We start from the raw sequence: 22,964 nt of genomic DNA, 5'->3' as shown, positions 1-22,964 counted from the left end.
TGTGTGTGTGTGTGTGTGTGTGTGTGTGTGTGTGTGTGTGTGTGTGTATTAGCTTCCCTCCCTCCCTTTGAGGCCACAGATAATTCATTTATGAACCATTTATCTCCAGGCTGAAGATAGCATTTTAAATTGAATATTAAAAAAAACATAAAAGACAATAAGCATACTAAAAAACTTACTTAGATATTTCTATAATGTTACATATGTTTAAAGAAAAATGTTTTTTTAAGTAGAAAAGGAGGCAAAATTAATCTATACTGTCAGAAGGAATGATACTGATTACCCTTGGGGTAGGGTAATGACTGGAAAGGGTAAAGGGAGGGGTGAGGATTGTGAGGTACTGGAAATGTTTGTTTCTTGATCTAGCTGCTGGTAATATGATGTATTCCGTTTGTGAAGATTCACTGAACTTATATGTTCACTTCATACTATACTTAGAGGTTTTTTAAAAAGCAGAAAATGAATTAAAATAGTATTAGACCATTTTTCACACTGTAACACCTGTAGTATTTGCTATTTCTGAATTTTATGTATTAATAAATACTTTTATATACATATAAAATATACAGAAGCGGTTCTTCTAAATAATTTCAATGGTGTACAAGGCCAATTTTTTTTAACCTGATTTATTTAAAATATATGCATCTTTGAGGTTTTAGGAATAATTTTGAATGTGACACAGCCTCCATTAAGAGTAAAGATGGCTAAATAAACTCTTTAGTATAGGATATTTAAACTATGTCAGGTGAATGAAAAGAACCAAAAAACAAGGATATATTCCTCATCAATTCCAGTAGGCCTTATTTTAGAGACTATAAAACTTCCCTTACTTTTTAGGAAAAAAAATCATCTGTCCCTTAAGAGTTTGTATAGGTATGTATTAATGTAACCCAAAGCCTTATGAACTCAAATTTCTGAGGGGTTTATAAATTATTCAGATCTTTAAAAGAGTTATTTTTGAAAAATAATGAGATGTAAGAAATTCAAGTAGTCTGGTCCCACTTAAAGTTTAATTTAATAATATTATCAAATAAAAATAAAGAATATTAAATAAATAAGTAGTATTAAATCAATGAGTATTTAACTTAGTTCTGTGAAACCTAGTAAAAGGCCTAAAACTGCTATTACAAAAGACGGTGAAAGTTCTGGACATGGAACATGGAAAATGAAAAAAACGCAGACATGGAAAAACGCAGGCATTAAAGGAGTCAAAAAATTGAAATCTGCGACTGATGAAGTACAGTGGGGTAGTTGAGTCTGGAAGACACAGCCCGCCAGAACAGATTTATTCCTTTAGCTACAGTTAGACACTCAGGTAGAAGAAGAAGCTACTTAATTTTACGGTTAACTTATCACCAAAAACTCAACAACTTGAACCATGTTGAAATGCTCACAAACCATTACAAATTCCGAATGTTCTCATATCTGCCGTGCCTGGTTTTCACCTTTGTTCATATAACGCTGCTCACTCTGCGGCCCAGTTTTCCTGCTGAAATCCTTCCTTCCTTCTTCCACCAGTCTAAAATCTTCATCCTCTCCAAAATCTCCCCTGATCACACTCCAGTGCTCAATTATCTTTTTCCTTCTCTAAATTCCTTTGACACGGCTTAACTCTTATGTAAGCAGTGTTTTATGAATGAAACTCTCATTTTTTCTGATGGGGAAAGTAAAGAAAGGACAAATCCTGTCTACTCCATTTTCTCTTTGCATCTCTACGACAGTCCGATTCACAGACAAACAAATTGGGACTCAGGGAGACTGAATAATTTGCTTGTCTTCACACAGATATTAAGAAGCAAGATTGGGTTCTGAACTCGGGCCTGCTTGACTCCAAAGTATTAAAGCCTCTGCCTTCAAGCAGATAGTGATTTGGGAAGACAGAGAGAATCATATTTCACCATGAAACCTCTCCTAGAAAATGGACTGCATTACTAAGTTCACTACTCCTAGCACATTACCTGAGACAGATGTAGATAAAAAATATTGGAAGGAAGATAAAGAATTTTGCTCATGTTCGTACACACTGTTAGTGGCAGGACAGGGACTAGAAACCATCTCCTGGCTCCTCTGCACCACACTCAAGAGAGTTCAAGGATGAAAGATTATATCTAAGCAGGCAGCACATTGCAGTGGAAAGAGTACCAGATTTAGGGGCAGAGAGATGCGGGTTTAAATCCTTTCTCTACCATTAATTTATATCCTTAGGCAACTTTTGAGTATATTTCCTTATCAGTACAACAATAATAATACAGATATTGAAGGTCTATAATGTGAAGACTAAGGGATCCAGCATATGTTAAATTACTAACAAAATACTCAGAGCTAGTCTCTCCGCTCCTCCCAATTTATATGTAATATTAAAATGCTGAACTCTGGTATTCTACTGACACCACATCATTTTCAAGGGTTCATCATAAAGCACAGCCCAGAAATCCGACGGATGTCCTCTACAGGGGATCCACCCCACATGGGCTTCCCGTGACCCCTCTAGGCAGCCTAATGAGAAAACAGTGCTCCTTGCTTTTCATTACCCAAGAATATTAAAGAGATGGCATCTTGAAAACAATTTCAAGAATTGACTATCATATCAACTAATACAGGTTTCATTACAAGAGGGCAAGGAGTTATGAAGAAGATGGTTTCCTTTTTATTTGTCTGATTTGTTCCTATCTGTCTTCCAGGATGTCAGATGGATAGTCTGCTCTATTTATAAATGATACTACAGCTGAGAACAAAGGATGAGGTTATAAAAAGAAAGAAAAAGCCTCAGAAAGATGAAGGAGGTAAACTTAAGGCCTATTAATTAGATGTATGAATTAACACCCTGAGTCACCAAGTCAATAAAATAAATAAAATCCATTTTCAGTGACTGGTTGCATCTTTGCCACAAAGAAAGAAAAACAGAAGTCACACTGACATCCATTTTTCTCATATTACACTAATTTAGAATGAATTCAGAAATGGAGTTTTACATTAAAGATGGTTAGTCTAGAGCTGCACTCTCCAATATAGTAGCCGCTCCAGCGATTAGTGCACTTGGGCACTTGCAACATGGAGAGTCCAAATTGAGATGTGCTTAAAGGGAAAATACACACCAGATTTCAAAGACTTCATATAAGAAAAAAGAATGTAAAATATCTCGGTAGTAATATTTTTAATTAATTGCATGATGGAATGATAATATTTTGATTACATTTTATTAAGTATATCATTGAAAGGAATTTCACCAGCTCCTTTTCACTTCTTTCAATATGCTATTAGAAAACTTTAAATTACATATGTAGCTCAAATCTGTGGCTTGCATTACATTTGTATTGGACAGTACTGGCCTAGAATGAGAATCAAAGATATTTGATACTCAGGCAAGTGACAATACATGAGAAATACTCTCTCTGACTCAAACAGAAGGGGTTGAACTTCATTAAGAATTCCATGTGCAAACTGTTTCTTGAGTCACAGATGCTGATGTGATTTTATACAGTAGGTATTTAGCATGTTACATTGCTACCTGAAATGTTTTTGCTCTTTAGGATTATGATCTACCAAGATAAGATTTAAAGAACTTAATTGTAAATATATACTATAAATATAAATTCTAATACATAAATATAAATTCTAAATGACACAGATGTCACTAGAATATGGAGTTCAGTACATATATATATGTATATGTAAAATTTTTGAGGTCAGAAAGTCAAACAAAAACCTTGAGAAAACTGAGATTTGTCATTTCTTTCCTAAACTACTCCAATATCTTTCCTGTTATCACTCTCTCCACTGATCTCTTCTCAGTGCAACTCATCCTCACACCGCTGTTAGAGTCCTCTTTTGGAAGATAAATTGAATTTTATCACTTTCCTCCTCAAACACCTCCAATAACTCCCAACATTTATAGCATAAAGTCTAAAATCTTTAGAGTTAAAGCTTGCCAACATCTCACTCCAAATTAACTTTCCACTTTCATCTTTGAGAATTCTCCACCGCAGGCGAATGCCTCGCCCTCCCCGATCATGCCAAGCTTGCTCATAGCTCTGCTGCCCCTGTCTCCCTCCTTGTCTGCTGGTGAGCTCTCCCTGCCTTCAGTGCTACCCGCAGGTGACCTCCAGGAATCTGGTACATGGCTATCAGCATATATCCCACTCACCGCACTATACTGTACAGGTCTAGCGCCCCTGCCAAGACCAGTTTGATAGGGAGTAGGATAAAGATAAGAACCTAGTGTTGTCGTTTTTTTTCTTATTCTTTTTAAAAATTATTATTGAGATATAATCAACATATAACATATTAGTTCCAGGTGTACAACATAATGATTTGATATATGTATATACTGTGAAATGGTTACCACAATATGTTCACTTAACATCTATCTCCACACATAGTTACAATTTTGTGTGTGTGATGAGAACTTTTAAGACTTACTCTCTTATCAACTTGTAAATATGCAATGCAGTATTTTTTTTGATGTGTTAATGTAGGTTTATTTTTTATTATTATTTTTAAATTTTTATTTCATTTTATTTTTTTATACAGCCGGTTCTCATTAGTTATCTATGTTATACATATTAGTGTATATATGTCAATCCCAATCTCCCAATTCATCCCACCACCACCTCCCCTGCTTTCCCCGCCTTGGTGTCCATACGTTTGTTCTCTACATCTGTCTCTATTTCTGCCTTGCAAACCGGTTCATCTGTACCATTTTTCTAGATTCCACATACATGCGTTAATATACGATATATGTTTTTCTCTTTCTGACTTACTTCACTCTGTATGACAGTCTCTAGGTCCATCCACATCTCTACAAATGACCCAATTTCATTCCTTTTTATGGCTGAGTAATATTCCATTGTATTTATGTACCACACCTTCTTTATCCATTCATCAATGGGCATTTAGGTTGCTTCCATGTTCTGGCTATTGTAAATAGTGCTGCAATGAACATTGGGGTGCATGTGTCTTTTTGAATTATGATTTATTTTACCTTTGTGTCCCCAGTATCTAGTACAGTGACAGACATGAACTAGGTGTTCAATAAATATTTATCGGTTAAGAGAATTATGTTTTTTTCCTCTATCACCTTAGGCACTAGCCACATAAGACTCTCACGTTTCTGAAACATGTAGTACTTTCCTACATGCCTACTGTCCCATCACAGCTTGGAATGCTTTTCTTTTTGAAATTTGTTTACTTTTGGTTTTAGTTCTATCAGAATAATACATGTTTATTGTTAAAAAAAATAATAAGTTAAATGCTACAACCAGCAGTCTCATGCTGTACGTGTCCTCATTTCCAAACCCTACTTCCTGAAATCAACTACTTCCAACTACTTAGGTCTTTTTAAAATTTTTCCCTTCATTCTTATATTTCTCAGGCCTTGTTCTCAAGGAGGACATAGGCAAAAGAAGGCAGGTCTATCTCAATCTTCATGCTCACTAAAATGTCTTGCAGAGTACTTTACTTTACATATAATAGATACTCAATAAACCCTTGTTGCTTGATTAAATGAATGGATAAGTGAATATTCATGCTCTTTGGTGCTTGAGCACAAACTACTCAACAGTCTGAATCAGAGACACCTTCATATACCACAGTCAAAGCAAAGTAACAAGTTAAAATGGGGTGTCAATTAAGAAGTAGGAAGGAGATAATGAAAGGCAAAACAAGGTGGGTGGAAAACACGAAGTTCTCCAAAGTTAAAAAGGTCAGGGTAGTCACATAATAGAATGTGAATGAAATTTAGATTCAGATAAACTTAGATTTGCCTTCTAGCTGCATAGGCTTGGGTAAATTACAGAATTTTCCTGGGTCTCAGTTTTCTTATCTATAAAATGGGGATAATGCTCCTTCCTTTCCAGATTTGCCATAAGTGTATGGTATGCTCTATAAATGGAAGCTGCTTTCTTATTACTGGGTATGTATATGGGAATAATAATAACAATAACAACAACATCACTCTGGAAACCTTGAAGATGAGGCAGACGGATGGTTTAACCAGAAGCTTCTTATATACTTTTTTTTTTTAACATCTTTATTGGGGTATAATTGCTTTACAATGGTGTGTTAGTTTCTGCTTTATAACGAAGTGAATCAGCTGTATGTATACATATATCCCCATATCTCCTCCCTCTTGCGTCTCCCTCCCACCCTCCCTATCCCACCACTCTAGGTGGTCACAAAGCACCGAGCTGATCTCTCTGTGCTATGCAGCTGCTTCCCAGTAGCTATCTGTTTTACGTTTGGTAGTGTATATATGTCCATGCCACTCTCTCTGTCACAGCTTACCCTTCCTCCTCCCCATATCCTCAAGTCCACCTTCTAGTAGGTCTGTGTCTTTATTCCCATCTTGCCCCTAGGTTTTCCATGATCATTGTTTTTTCTTACATTCCATATATATGTGTTAGCATACGGTATTGGTTTTTCTCTTTCTGACTTACTTCACTCTGTATGACAGACTCTAGGTCCATCCACCTCACTACAAATAACTCAATTTCATTTCTTTTTATGGCTGAGTAATATTCCATTGCATATATGTGCCACATCTTCTTTACCCATTCATCTGTTGATGGACACTTAGGTTGCTTCCATGTCCTGGCTATTGTAAATAGAGCCGCAGTGAACATTTTGGTACATGACTCTTTTTGAATTATGGTTTTCTCAGGGTATATGCCCAGTAGTGGGATTGCTGGGTCATATGGTAGTCCTATTTTTAGTTTTTTAAGGAACCTCCATACTGTTCTCCATAGTGGCTGTATCAATTCACATTCCCACCAACAGTGCAAGAGGGTTCCCTTTTCTCCACACCCTCTCCAGCATTTATCGTTTGTAGATGTTTTGATGACGGCCACTCTGACCAGTGTGAGGTGATACCTCATTATGGTTTTGATTTGCATTTCTCTAATAATTAGTGATGTTCAGCATCCTTTCATGTGTTTGTTGGCAATCTGTCTATCTTCTTTGGAGAAAGAAATGTCTACTTAGGTCTTCCTCGCATTTTTGGATGGGCTTGTTTGTCTTTTTGATATTGAACTGCATGAGCTGCTTGTAAATTTTGGAGATTATACACTTATTGCTGAGGCTTCACCAGACTAGGGTGGAAACAGAAAGAAGCGGTTACACTTGGTAATGGAAAGTATGTGGGGAGGACATGAGGACAGGCTCCTTCTAGCAGCACTGTAAAGGCAGAATTCTACTTACATCTATATGTTAATCATCTTTTTGTTTGCTTGTTTTTTCCGGAGAGTCTAGCAAGGAAAATCACGTCTCTTTCTTAGATGGCACACTCAGAAGCACAGTAACAATATTTCAGAAATGACAATGGATATGTGATTCCTGCTAAAATTTAATACATATGCTTGATGGAAAGGTAAATTTCATAACATCCTATACTAATGTAATCCATACACTGAATAAAAATTCTATCTTCAACTTTCTATTAAGAGAGATAGCCAGAATCTCAAGACAATAAAATCGAACTAGAGGGTATCAAATAGCAGAGCCTTAAATTGCTCTCAGCATCTCCATGATGATTCAGTGTATTAATGGTAAGTGATTGGTTAAAAGCATTTAAATCAACCTTACATCCTTGAAATTTTCCATGAACAAAAACAATATCCATTTAGAAAGATCTCGCAAAAATGAATTTGTTGTAAAGAAAAAGAGAAAGAGCACAATAAATTATTTTAAAGCATTTGGCTAGTGAAGTAACATCATCTGCTAGGTGGAACAGAACATAAGCCCTTGAATCACGAAGTAGTCATAGGTGATGGGTAACCAAAAACACCTGTGCTCACTTCCATTTACTATGGACACATGGAATTATGAACTAGCTGATGCACATAATCATTAAATTGATCTGCAAATATAAAACCTCAAATGATTGAGGTTTTATATGGTATTTTATATGAATGATGTCCTCATAGCCCTAAATAACCTAAGAATAGAAGGAAGAAAAATTCTCTTCATATATGGTAGTAGACTTTGTTAGTTTTGCAATATTTTTATATATAACAACTGTAACTATTTACTAGCTACGATCTAATTTAGAGAAGAGAAAACCCCAAGCAGAAATAAGGATGGTATGTGTGGATGTTTTTACGTTTGTAATGAAAGAATGACAAGTCAAAACCAAGTCTCCAAAATGGAACTAATTTCTAATTAAATGACTTCATCATTACAAATTTTTAAGTTAATGCTCATTATAATATTAAATGCTCATTATAATAACAAAAGTAGAACTTAGGTAATCTGAATTTAAATATTTGAGTAAATTAAAAATGTATCTCTTTCAACCTAATTCTTTGGCTGAAGGAACAGAAAAGAAATTAGTTTCTTGGGGTTAGCTCTCCTATGTTCTAGAATAAAAACAAAAACAAACTACAAACAAACAAAAACGTCCCCTTTCTGAATGAGAATCTGACCTTTGGGTAACTTCCTAGATGTGTTCTCCAAAAATGGTACATCAACCATGTTGCTAGGCAACATTGCTTATAGTATCAATGATCCCCTAATTGGTAGACAGCATCTGTCTGGTTTAAGGGAACTATAAATACCTGGTGGGGACACCACTGCTTAGATTCCCTGAGTACACTCATTCTTGTAACTGGACATGTAACTGTTAGGGATGCTAGATGCTATGCCTATTGGTTGTTTTAAAAGATTATTAGTTCTCAGAGGTTTGAAGCTTCTAAGCCAGAGTAGTGCCCACACCCATGCAATGTGGATCTCATCTCCTGGTACTTAAGCCTTCACCTGGTTGGTGAAAGAAGATGTTTCCTGGCTGCTGGGTGAGCTGTGGAACGGGCTGCTGTGAGGTCTCCCACAGAAAAGGACCAGCCGACACTGCCCTATGGCAAGCTGAGGTCCCCATCCTTCGCCCTTCTGAGTAGACTGTGCCAAGTGCCCCGTGTAACAGCTAAATGTCTAAGTGTTTAGTTGAACCTAATACGACCTCATGGTAGGCAAGGCGCCTAAATGTTTAACTTTCAGTATTGCTTTTGGTTTTAGCCCTACATGTAACCCAGGATAACAATACTGCTAAAGTCATGAACAAATTAACTTTAATAACATTTTAATTCATTCATTCACCCAAGAATATTTTAGAAAGTTCATCGTAGCTGTTCTGTGATAGACTGTAAGGTAAGGAGAAGACAAATAGGGGATACAATTAAGTGGCCAGTGCAGTTATCAGTGGAGCTGGCTCTATTCGAGATACATTTTGAGGGTAGAGTTGACCTGGCTTGTTAATGCATGTTGATGAGGTATGAAGAAAAGTGAGGCATCAGAGACACCTAAGTTTTGGCTGGAGTAACTAGGTGAATAGTGATGCCCGTTCTGAGTCAGAGAAGACAGGTAGTGCTAACAAAGACGTGGCAGACATGGTGAAGAGTAAACAGCCTTCCACTCTGCATTTAGATTAACCCACTGAAAAGTAAGTACTTACATAAGCCAGTTTGGGGAAATGGTGCTCTGAGAATAGTGATAATAAGGATCCAGTTTTATAATCAGCATTACATACTTAATTCTTTTTACAGGGAGCAGGAACGAATAAAGAAGAAAAAGGAGGAAAGGCAAAACACATCTTTAAGTGTGCAGCACATCATGTGTTAAATTGAAACAACCCCAAAGTTCAACTTCCTTCACTGTTCAAGGAGAAAATCCTTTACTATGTACTTCACGATAAAGGATTTGCAACTATATGGTGCTTGAGAAATATGCTATTGCTATAATTTAACTCACTGTATGTGGGCTTCAAGATGCACAGTGGCATTCCAAAGCAACTTTTAAAGAAAATTGCATGGAATTTTCAAGACATCAGGAGCGTTCTTAAAAGTTATGCAGAGAAAACGGATTTTTGATAGTTATGAATTACATTTAGTGCTGCCAGATTGCAGGGAACGCTCTTTTTGCCTCAGTATGGTAGAATTACTGTTGACAAAGTTTTAATTTAAATTTTTAAGGGTTTAAATGGAAGAATATAGGTCACTGAATTTTCATTCACTGTGTGAGTATTACTAGCGGCAGAAAGCAGGCTTTGTTAGTGAGGGTCCAATTTTGGGCCTGGAGTCCATCTTTTCTGTAGTAGTTAGTTGGGAATTGAGTATGTGTTAGCGAGCATAATTTAGCTCTCAGTCAGTCAATCAGTGGACTGAACACGTACAGTTAGAAACCTGCTTGGCACAGAACAGAAACTCGGTTCAGAAAATACTAAATGCATCTGTGAGACAGACTCAAGTCTGCACAAATCACATATTACAATCACAAGCTGGAAGGGATTCGATCTTGCCTAGCAGGTCGTAGATTTGGATAGACTTGTAATCGTCTGAAAACACACTACACAGCTCCAAAGTCTAATTCTAAAATTTTCAACTGGTTTCCTGAAGTTGAAAAAAACGAGGTAAATATTTGTAGAGCCCACTGCATGTAAAACTTGTTTTAAAGAGGCTTGCCATATATCAGGAAACCTTAAGAAATTACAGTAGGCATCTAATTTAAATGCTGTATCTTAAAATAACTAATTTAAAGGTATATGCTATATAGGCTATTAAAAATAAAAATCATTTTCCTGAATAAAAAGTTAAAAATTCTATGTTTTCATATATTTGAGAGACTAGAATAGATTTCAAATCAACATTCTGTTTGACGAAAAGATGAAGTATGAGCTATGTGAGAAAAGCGGTATAATTATTGAAAGGCTTTTTCCACATAATTTGCCTTTCTGCATAATTTGTGGGCGGGTGGGGGATCTTTCTCCAGGTTTGTACTGTGTTTGGTGCCCTGTTTGTCCTCAGTGCCCCCAGCTCTAGAATCCATGTTTTCCTCCACAGATTGATGAATGTGATGGATAATACTGACATGTGTAGCACATACTCATGCACATTCCCTGAATTTGCTCTAAGCCCAAAATACTGTGGAAGTAAATTTTAGGAGAATATGCCTATGTGGAGTAAAGGACTGGCCTTCACAATAATATATTTTGTAAGCATGTAAATAATTAGTAATGGTATACTGGTAAGTACCACACCGAATGCTCTGACAACAAAGAAGCCACAAATTATGTGCAAATTTCAGCATGCCTGCTAAACTTATCTCTCTTTCTGCCACTCAAGAAGAAATTATCAGAGTCCAAGTGAGTGAAAAGAAGAAGTCACTGAATCTGTTGTAATTTCTAATTTTTTAGAAAGAAAATCCTTTGCAAACCTTGATTGCAAGGTGTGTTGTAATCCCGAAGTTGAAAACGAATGCTTTAGAGGATATCACCCAATTTCTTATGTAAACTAGTGCAGAAGGTATGATTCTCATGAAAAGCCAAGTACATTTGCCTCAACATAAAATAGGACTGATTGAATTTCAAACTCTTCATTTATTTTGTAGAGCTGAAATGTTAAGTTCCTTACTGCTGTTCAAAATTGGCTTGAATCTTATTTATTCTGATATATATGTATATATATCATATATATACTATTGTAATATGTATGTGCTATTATCAATACATAGATATAACAGTAGTCCCTCCTTATCTGTGGGGGATTCGTTCCAAGACCCCCAGAGGATGCTGCAACCTTGGATAGCACCGAACCTTACATATACTATGTTTTTTCCTATACATACATGCCTATGATAAAGTTTAATTTATTATTTTAGGCACAGTAACAGAGTATCCAAATTGCCATCATCACTACTCTTGCAACTTTGGGGCCATTATTAAGTAAAATAAGAGTTCCTTGAACACAAGCACTGTTATACTCCAATAATCATCTGAGGACTGAAAGGGCTACTATGACTAATGGGTGGGTACAGTAAGCAACCTGGACACACTGGGCAAAGGGATAATTCACCTCCTGGGTGGGATGGAGTGGGACAGTGCAAGATTTCATCACGCTACTCAGAAAGGCACAAAATTTAAAACTTACAAACTTTATTTCTGGAATTTTCCACTTAATATTTTTGGACCAAGGTTGACTGTGGGTAACTGAAATCATGAATAAGGGAGATTACTGTATTCTCATTCATTTAAAAGAAGTTTTTGGTTACTATAGGATATAAATGATTTAAAATTTCAAATATATTCTCCTCAAGTATGTTCAGAAAGTGTTATTCTAGATGGTTTTGTCTTGGTCATGAGCTGCTTCCTGCATGACTGTCTCATCCTCAGTACCCCAGAGAAGCACCTCTGGACTTCAAATCTCCAAATCTGACTTTCCAAGGCTGACTTCAGAAAGATTCTCAAACAGAGGGCAGAAGAAGGGGCTGGATCCTATGAGGGCATTATTGTGATTTCAAATCTAAAAGAACAGAAGAATCCTTTATGAGAGGAAGTGAAATATCTTCAAAGCAAAACTGCTTTCTTGGAGAAGCTCCTAGAGCCGTATGTGAGGAAAGAGATAATAGAAAGAAAGAAAATGGGAAATTTAACCTAAGAAAGTGATAGAGATGATTAAAAATATATTACAAGTATCACTCATCAAACATTACTTAGCTAGTTTTCTACATACTTTTTTTTTCCGCTTCTAAGAATTATTTACCATATAAAATATTTTTGGCAAGCAAAATTTACATTATACCAGTATGAAGGTAGTTCATTTAAAAAAGCCATACATATTAATATATATAAAATAGAAGAGTACCATAACTCCCTGAAGACAGAGAGAACTTTTTTGTTTACTTCTTATTTCTAATTTTTAAAATCTCCTTTTCTCTGCCCATACTCAGTCATTCTCAATGAAAGACAAGTTGCTTTCAGGCATTGGGCATGCACTGCATACAGAGGCACATAGGCTGGATCAGTCACATCAAACTCAACACAACTGTTTGAAAAGTTGAAAAGTTCAAACTATTTATTTAATGTCATGCAGATAAACCCAAGAAAAGGAAAACATTTGACAGACAAATTCTCATTGACTGAGTCTTAAAAAGCCAAGGCAATGTTTTAGGATATGGGCTAAAATGAATAGTTTCATATTCAAGTTAAAAGTAAGTTTGACTTAATTAGGAAATTAAATTAACCAAACTACCTTTCTGCCTCAAGTGAAAGTTCCATTTAATATCTATCCTAAAGTGAAATCATAAAGGGAATCTATTCGATTCTCTTACTCCCAAAGATATGAGAGGAAAGGAATATTAACTCCTTATTTCATAGATAATAAGATCAACACACTGGATTTGATGAGCTTGGGAAGGTTGGCACCTTCTACCTCAAGAACAGTGTCCATTTTGTATCAAGGAAATCCACCAGTTTCCTGCTCTTAAGCAGGTCACTGACTGAGAGGTCTAGTTTTTATTTATACTTTGAAGGAGATGAAATAGAGCAGTGTTTTACAAACTGCTAGTCACTCTAGTAAGCGAGGAAATAACTTTAGTGAAAATCCAACAAGCACTTTAAATGCAAAATGTATTTTTCACAGTAGAACAAGGAAGTTTAAAAGCCCTGAATAAGATTATGTAACACCATACAGTTTGAACACTTTTCTACGTATTTCCAAATGGGTCCAAGAGGTCATATTTTAGGACTTACTTAAAACAAATGCAGAATATCTGAGACAAAATTGGAAGGAAATCCCCAGAAAATTGATGGGGTAGCTAAAATGTAAAAGTACCTCTCCTTCCCAAGTTCCACTCCTAATTTCTCCAAAAGCAGAAAATGTGGGTAGAATTAAGAGAGTGTTGGATACAGGCATACCTCGGAGCTATTGCAGGGTAGGTTCCACACCACCACAATAAAGTGAATATTGCAATAAAGCAAGTCACACGAATTTTTTGGTTTCCCAGTGCGTATAAAGGTTATGTTTATACTATAATGTAGTCTATTATGTGTGCAATAGCATTATGTTTAAAAAAACCAAGGTAGATAACTTAATTAAAATATACTTTATTGCTAAAAAATGCTAACCATCATCTGAGCTTTCAGTGAGTCATAGTAGAACGTCAAAGATTACTGATCACAGATCACAATAAGAAATAAAGTAATAAAGGGAAAGTTTGAAACATTCTGAGAATTACCAAAATGCAACACACAGACACAAAATGAGCAAATGTGTTGGAGAAATGGTGCCAATAGACTTGTTCGACATAGGGTTGCCACAAACCTCCAATTTGTAAATATCGCAGTATTTACAAAGTGCAATAAGGCAAAGCAAAATAAAATGAGGTATGCCTGTGTAAGGAACTAGAAATTTCTAGTGTGTTGAGAATCCCTAAATGAGGATTCTCTAAAACCCAGGGGGCTGATGTTACTGAGTTGTAATGGAAAAGTTGGACTTGTGATGAGATCTAAAATAGGTTTTAAGCTGGAGGCTTAAAATACAGAAAATACTGTGATGTAAGATTCAGAGAGCAGCATAGACTTCGAAGATACATTTTTTTAAAAAGCCTAATTCATTCAAGAACCAGAGTTCTTTAGAAAAATGGCTGATGCCATGTCTCCAGCATGAAATGCACAAGATGAGCCAGGCATATCTTGACATAATCAGTCTATGTCAAATGGACAGGGGAACCATTTTGAAGAAGCTTGTACTACCAAAAGATAGGACAATTTGAGTTATCAATTTAAAAATAACTGCAATGGATTATTGAGTTTATAATAATACTTAAACAAAAGCAACAACAACACCTCATTGGTCACCTTGGAAGAATAATGGAAATGAAATTAGCATTTTAAAAACTGGTAAATAAAGAGAAAGTATCATTCCTTCCTTTCCTATATAAATTGAACTCAAGTAAACCAAGAAGTCAATAAAGGAAAGTTGCTCTTAATAAGGAAATCCTGCTAATAAATAAAAAGAGAAAGAACTTCTGGTAAGGTTTAATCCTACCAGTGTTAATGGATATAACAATGTGAGACTAATTTGTGAAAGACATACAGTAAAATCAATTAGTTTAATGTTTTTTTTGTTTTGTTTTGTTTTGTTTTTTTGCGTTACGCGGGCCTCTCACTGTCGTGGCCTCTCCCGCTGCAGAGCACAGGCTCCGGACGTGCAGGCTCAGTGGCCATGGCTCACGGGCCCAGCCGCTCCGCGGCATGTGGGATCTTCCCGGACTCGGGCACGAACCCATGTCCCCTGCATCAGCACGCGGACTCTCAACCACTGCACCACCAGGGAAGCCCTAGTTTAATGTTTAATTTATATTTTGCTATGAGCATTACTATCATTTTCTAATGGGAAACTTGGTGGACGTTTGTTTTGTTTTGCTTTTCCGTTGTTTTTTTTTTCCCCCAAAATAAATCAGATGCCAAGTGTCTTAAGTAGGCTAATTAACCAGTAAATAGTGAAGGAGATTTAGTCAAACACACAGCTGGGGAGGGCATAATTATCTTAAATTATCTTAAAGAGAAGGTGAGACCCTAAGAGAGCACTTGTAGATATAATTTACTGCTTTAGAAGGAAGAGATGCAGCCCTTGGGTTTTTACCCCCTTTCGGCTCCTACTTCTCATGATATTTCAGAAAATGAGGAGCACTGATGCTAAACAGCATAAAGGAGGCAGAGAGCAAAGCCACATTGAAGAGAGATTCAATTTTGACTTCTCAGAGGACATTCTCGGAAGAGGCTCTCCTAAGGGAAGAAAAGTAAGGGGCACCTGATGCAGGTGATGACTCTGAGGCCCCGGGAACTTCTGAGCCCAGGTTTAAGGAAGAACTTAAAGAAGAGAACAATTGCTTATGTTTTTGAGAATGGTACAACTGTGTATCTTTAGAAATATCTGTACTTTAAAAAAATGGAATAAAATACCTAGGAATAAACCTACCTAAGGAGACAAAAGACCTGTATGCAGAAAACTATAAGACACTGATGAAAGAAATTAAAGATGATACAAACAGATGGAGAAATATACCATGTTCTTGGATTGGAAGAATCAACATTGTGAAAATGACTATACTACCCAAAGCAATCTACAGATTCAATACAATCCCTATCAAACTACCAATGGCATTTTTCACAGAACTAGAACAAAAAATTTCACAATTTGTATGTGGAAACACAAAAGACCCTGAATAGCCAAAGCGATATTGAGAAGAAAAACGGAGCTAGAGGAATCAGGCTCCTGGACTTCAGACTATACTACAAAGCTACAATAATCAAGACAGTATGGTACTGGCACAAAAACAGAAATATAGATCAATGGAACAGGATAGAAAGCCCAGAGATAAACCCACACACATATGGTCACTTTATTTTTGATAAAGGAGGCAAGAATATACAGTGGAGAAAAGACAGCCCCTTCAATAGGTGATGCTGGGAAAATTGGACAGCTACATGAAAAAGAATGAAACTAGATCACTCCCTAACACCACATACAAAAATAAACTCAAAATGGATTAAAGACCTAAATGTAAGGCCAAAAACTATCAAACTCTTAGAGGAAAACATAGGCAGAACACTCTTTGCCATAAATCACAGCAAGATCCTTTTTGACCCACCTCTTAGAGAAATGGAAATAAAAACAAAAATAAACAAATGGGACCTAATGAAACTTAAAAGCTTTTACACAGCAAAGGAAACCATAAACAAGACCATGGTTCTGAAGAACCTAGGGGCAGGACAGGAATAAAGACGCAGATGTAGAGAATAGACTTGAGGACACGGGGAGGGGGAAGGGTAACCTGGGACAAAGTGAGAGAGTGGCATGGACTTATACATACTACCATATGTAAAATAGATAGGTAGTGGGAAGCAGCTGCATAGCACAGGGAGATCAGCTCGGTGCTTTGTGACCATCTAGCGGGGTGGGATAGGGAAGATGGGAGGGAGATACAAGAGGGAGGAGATATGGGGTATATGTATAGCTGATTCACTTTGTTATAAAGCAGAAACTAACACACCATTGTAAAGCAATTATACTCCAATAAAGATGTTAAAAAAAATGCTATGAAACATGTCATTTGGCATTAACTAAAATTGCTTTTAAAGGATCATTTAAATGAAGAAATTATTTCTATATGAAAAGCAGAGAAATTTAAGAAGTTATCTGCACATAATCCAGTAAACGATTTGGAGTGAGGAGATTATAGTTCCAGTTTTGTTAATTAATTAAAACCTGTCTGGGCTCAATTTTCTCATCTATTAAAAAAGTAATATTTCTGCTTCCTTCATAAGCTTTTGGTAATAATTTAGAAGGAGAGTATAGGAAAAAATTTTAACTCATGAAGAATTATATACAGTTTTGAAATAATTAAGAAAACATTTATTGAATACATGAATACACAATATCAATGAGAGTCTCTACCTTCCAGCTAGGGAATGTTTAATCATAGAATATAACTGATATCTGGTGGCAGCACAACAAAGTTATAGTGAATAAGCACATTAAACCTATTAAGTTCTATAACTATATAATTAGATCTCATGGGGTAGCTGCTTTGCGACATTGTTTTTTTACACACAGATGGACAAACATGGTTATCATGGGATTCAGTTACCTTTGTTTAAGCTTTGACAACCGGGAAAATCCAACAAAGCTTTCTAGTAATAAATACTACTAAGTATATCACTGACCTATGAGTGGTTATCCAAGAGATATTTAACACTGAATCTATACCATATGGTTATTCACAGACAGTGTGAACCTGAGGGTTTCCTAGCCGCAGTTTCCACATCTCTAGGCTTGAATACTAACAGTCCATATCTAAGGGGATTAAATGAATAATGCCCCACAGAAAATATCCAATAAATGGTAACTATTCTATTATATTATTATGAAAATGTACACTTGACTTCTGTCAATTGAACTGGGTACTTGATTAGTAGTTAAAACCCAAAGTAGTGTTTCCTTTTATATATGTTAAGTGAAGTTGTTACCATGGGAATGGTGAATAAGACAGGAAAAGTCTAGATGAAAGTTGGAACTTACCCTGAATTTTCAACTAGAATATTTTCATAAGGTTTCTTCAAAATTTGCCTGTGTGTGCACGTAATCACTTTGGATGATTTCTGCTCTTTCTTTAGATTAACCAATGCATACAAACTCATCCATTCAGACACCTGCTCTTGCTCTGAGTCTTTCCTAAGGCTGTACTACCTCAAATGCCCTTGCTTCTCATATCTGTCCTCCCATGCCTCCTCCAACAAAAATCCTTCCCCAAAGATTTCAGCCTCTTATGACCTTGTCCTCCTGAGCCCCTACATCTTGTAGGGCCTATTTGTTAAAAAAAAAAATTGACACCATCATGTTGCTTAATATGTTGGAAAACATTTTCACTGCTTATGTCTTCTTTCTCTATGTAAGCGTATATACTTCTCACCCATCTCTGTATTCTCCTCAGCACCCAGCTAGTACACATACAGTAAACATTTGCTGAATGAAACAAAAATGGAACTGGTCCAGTATAAATCCCAGGATTAGAAAGAAATTTAAACATTATGTACGTCAATTCCTTACCTAGTGCTTCCATCTTTCCATATTCTTTTCGAGAGATTGTCTCGGTGTGAATAACTCTTGTAATAGAGGACTCACTACCACTCAAAATTTCTATTTTTAAGAAGTTTTAAACATTAGAAGATTGTTTATTTTGTGGGATACTAGAAATTTAGTATTATTGCAGTTATCTTGGTGTTTATTGTAGTCCCCTTTAGATCTACTCATTGCTGATACAATACTGATAATGGTCAATAATGACACTATTTATATTACAGCATATTTCAAGGAAAACAAATGCTTAGTCTGCATACTTAAGGGTACTAAGCAGTGGGGGTTAAAAATAGGAACTCCAAAAAATTACTTTTCATGTGATTTGGGATAAATTTCTTTTATCTGTAACAGGACTCCTTCATAAGATTAACACTAAAACAGCTAATTAATACTAAAATCAAACACTCTATTTTAGAAATGCTAAAAGCAGTTGAGAGAAGGAAAGTGGGAAAGTTAATATTTTAGCTAGTGATTTGGTTGTATATGGAAATTGAGTATTTGGCTATAAAAATTAATAAACTAAATAATTTGCAGCAACAATATTCATGTATTTGGCGGTGTAAGAAAGTTCAGGGGCAAGCACAGAAACCGGTCCATTCGTCTTTTACATGTAAGTTAGAAGATTCCTTAATCAAAAAAAAAAGAACCCTATTATATAGGAAGCTAGAGATGGCCTTTGAATTGGTTATGGGAGACTTTTCTTAAAATAAATGTCTTAAGGGCTTCCCTGGTGGCGCAGTGGTTAAGAATCCGCCTGTCAATGCAGGGGACAGGGGTTCGAGCCCTGGTCTGGGAAGATCTCACATGCCACGGAGCAACCAAGCCCGTGAACCACAACTACTGAGTCTGTGCTCTAGAGCCCGTGAGCCACAACTACTGAAGCCCGCGTGCCTAGAGCCCGTGCTCCGCAACATGAGAAGCCACTGCAATGAGAAGTCTGCACACCGCAATGAAGAGTAGTCCCCGCTTCCTGCAACTAGAGGAAAGCCCACGCGCAGCAACGGACACCCAATGCAGCCAAAAATAAATAAATAAAATAAATAAATTTATTAAAAAAAAAACCAAACGTCTTAAGAAGTGCTTCTCGGGCTTCCCTGGTGACTCAGTGGTTGACAGTCCACCTGCCGATGCATAGGACACGGGTTCGTGCCCCGGTCCGGGAAGATCCCACATGCCGCGGAGCGGCTGGGCCCGTGAGCCGTGGCCGCTGAGCCTGCGCGTCCAGAGCCTATGCTCCGCAACGGGAGAGGTCACAACAGTGAGAGGCCCGTGTACCGCAAAAAAAAAAACCAAGGAAGTGCTTCTCAATACATTTGAGATGAAAGTCTATTATGAAAAGTCTATTATGATAAGCATGGTTATTGTTCAGTCTTTTATTTCAGGGTTATATAGCTGCAGGCTTAGGATGACCTAGGAAATAGGGAAGAAAGTCAACAATTTCTTTGCTGTTGAGCGGAAAAAAAAAAAAAAAGCATTTAGAAAACAGTTATAATTAAATACCAATTTTTTGGTTAAAAATCATGACAATTACTGAAAAGAAAGAAAAAAGAGAAAATAACACTTGCTAAGTAAAACAGTAGACACATAAATACAATAGTGAGGAATTCCAGGAATGAAAGAATTAGAAGTGGAGAGAAATAACTTTTAAGATGGGCATAAAAACAAGGTGAATTTGCAACAGTAGAAGATTTAGCAATTTAGTACTATTTTGTTAGAAACAATAAAAGCTATCTATATTTAAATGACAGAATGGAGAGAAAGTGAATAATCAACAGTAAACAATAAGACATTCTTTTTGACTTGCAACTGTATTTTCTAAAGTTCTTCTCTGTCACTTTACAACTATTAGAGTTATTCCTGCTGACAAAAGGAGTTGAATCTTACCCAGCAACCTTGGAGCAGTCTGAAATACAATTTGAAAATGAGACAAAACATAAAAGAAAAAAACCAAGAATTAAATATTAAATGGAACATCACTGTATGTAATGCATACCTAATAATATGAAAAATAAGATGGTGTAAGAAAGAGCAAAATTATTTTTGGTATAAGATTTTTTTCTTGAATAATATATCAGTGTTGGTTTGGCAAGAAAAAAAAAAAAAATGAAACACTCCTGATACTAGTATAACCCAGAATGCTTCTTGGGATCTCTTTTTGTTTCTTCATTGTGCTTATTTTGAAAATGTATCCCAGATCCCAATTTGGATTAACTAATAGCTAAAGAGGTCTGGTATTCCAAGAAGAGGTAGTGAATGTACAACTTATTAATCTTTCAATAGCATCAGAAGGCCAACAAGGCTGGGGTGAGGCATGGGTTAGACCAAAGCAAAGATTTATGGCTGCTGGCACTCCCTGCCATTCTTCTTGTCTGGAAGAAGATGCATTACCTGTTTTTTTTTTGTTTTTTTTTTTTCTCTTTTTTTTTTAATAAGCAGGCCAGCCCTGTCCTCTGGATCCCAACAGGGTGAAAGCTCCAGGAATGCAGAAACTACATGTCCTGCCTCTAGCACAGAGCCCAGCACATAGTAGGTACTGAATCAATATTTGTTAACAGAATGAATATACATCACGTCTGTCGTGTGGCAGACGAACTGAAATGACATCTCACATGATAACCACTGGAACAAATGACCTCCTTGTCTTGGAAGACCTTTTGCCCAGAGCAATCCCAAAGCTTTTATGGCAAGCCTTGGGGTTAGGTTTAAAAGGCCCAGATCAGGCAGAAGCGCATTGGCAAGCAGAGTAAGGGGCAGTCAAAGACTGTCCTCAGAGAGCAGCCCCAGGGCCTGCGGGAGTGACGGGAGAATGTGGAGCGGCCCAGATGAGCCTGTGGGTTGTCAGAGACTTGTAGGCCCCAGACATCGATGTCAGTAGTTGAGTGTTTACAGTCCTCTTTAATTAAAAGGTTATTTGACAACTTGAGATGGGAAGCAAAAAGATATCCTCTAGAGTGTATTTCAAGGGCCCTGAGGAGTGCTAAATAAAGTCAAAGGAAATGTGATAACAACCCAGAAAGGAACCTGGGTCCTTTTTACAACTGCTCCCTAACACAGGGTCACACTGGTAACCTTCACTACGGAGATGCTAATGGAGATACGGGCTTTATTCATCCATCCCATTTACTATACCACATGTTCTATGCCTTGCAGCTGGAGTAAGACTGGCTCTGACCTCTGTAGGCTTGAATGATACAAGTTGTTTTCCCTTTAATCCTAAGGATACACTGTTCTGAAGGAGGAGAATTTTCAACAGAAAAGTGTTTGAAGGTGAGCAGAAAGGTTGGTTGGAAATTATTAGTTGATAAATTATTATAAGAACAAAAAACAAAAGCATATGGGAAGCCAAGAGAAAATTATCCAAACAAAAATGAAGGTAACATAGAGAAGAGATAGGGAAGAAACCTAAGATAGGGAGACAAATGAAAGATTTTATACTTTTTGCTGCATCTTTCTTTTTATTCCCCACTAATAAGAATCTGGTTTAGATAGCTTAGGTGTGGAAGTCAACTAGGCATGTACAGACTAATACAGGTCAAACTTCTAAATAATGATTCCCATAAACAGAAAGCCACACTTGGAGGAGGGCTAATTCTTCTTCAGAAAAAGAGATGATTCTGTAATTATAAAAACTGCCAATTAGTGAGTGTCCACTATGCCACCAGGCACAACACAGATGTTTTATATTCATTTTCACTACCTTTTATGGTGTGTATTATCATGTGCTTAACAGATGACAAAACTAAGAGGTTAAGTAACTTGCTCAAGGTCACAAAGAAAAGGAGAGGTGAATTCTAACCTACTTCTCTGACTCAGTTTGAGTTTTTTTCCCACGATACTACCTATAACATTTATTTGTTTAGTGACAGAAGAGTGACAATATTAGATTTCTCTTTAGGGAGCAATTTCCCAAGACTGTATTTTCCATTTAGCTGTGCCTGAATTATTGATTTGTTTATAATTGTTATCCTTTACCATAAAGATCTATGTTCAATCTGGGGAATAAGAAACCTATTAGAATGATAGTTTTCTTCATATACTGTATCATATATCAATTAAAATGAACATAACTGGGCTTCCCTGGTGGCGCAGTGGTTAAGAACTCGCCTGCCAATTCAGGGGACATGGGTTCGAGCCTTGGTCCGGGAAGATCCCACATGCTGCGGAGCAACTAAGCCTGTGTGCCACAACTACTGAAGCCTGTGCGCCTAGAGCCTGTGCTCCACAACAAGAGAAGCCACCGCAATGAGAAGCCCATGCACCACAACAAAGACCCAATGCAGCCAAAAATAAATAAATTAATTTAAAAAAAATGAACATAGCTTCCTAACAGCCTGGGCAGGTGTTGCTAAGTACTATAATACTACACTCAACAACTGTGAGAATCTTGAGAAAAATTACAAATGATAAGCCAGGAGAGCTGCGGTTTCTGAATCAATGCATCCTGCAAAAACACTTCAAAAATCTCAGGATACAGTACTGAATGCATGTACGAACACAGCACCAAAGAAAAAGGAGGTGAGGAGAAGACTAGCTAGAATATGAGCAAAGCAATAGGAAGCAGAA

At 36.7% G+C, this 22,964-nt stretch overlaps 1 protein-coding gene across 4 annotated transcripts in view; it reads right to left on the bottom strand.

Annotated features, from left to right (window-relative positions):
• Positions 1–22,964, bottom strand: part of FBXL17 (F-box and leucine rich repeat protein 17) — a 475,832-nt gene that overhangs the window by 135,115 nt on the left and 317,753 nt on the right. The window contains exon 8 of one of the 4 annotated variants that reach the window (XM_027100354.1): positions 6,981–7,085. The exons of the other annotated variants lie outside the window; for them this stretch is intronic. Coding sequence (XP_026956155.1) covers positions 7,078–7,085 — 8 coding nt within the window. The 3' untranslated portion in view covers positions 6,981–7,077. Of the gene's footprint in view, positions 1–6,980; positions 7,086–22,964 lie in introns of those variants that run through there. 4 annotated transcript variants of the gene reach the window in all.

The sequence above is a fragment of the Aethalodelphis obliquidens genome, unplaced genomic scaffold, assembly GCF_003676395.1.
Source record: "Aethalodelphis obliquidens isolate GAN/ISIS:26980383/991018 unplaced genomic scaffold, ASM367639v1 scaffold4, whole genome shotgun sequence".
NCBI classification, from domain to species: domain Eukaryota; kingdom Metazoa; phylum Chordata; class Mammalia; order Artiodactyla; family Delphinidae; genus Aethalodelphis; species Aethalodelphis obliquidens.
This window is presented reverse-complemented; position numbering and strand designations above follow the sequence as displayed.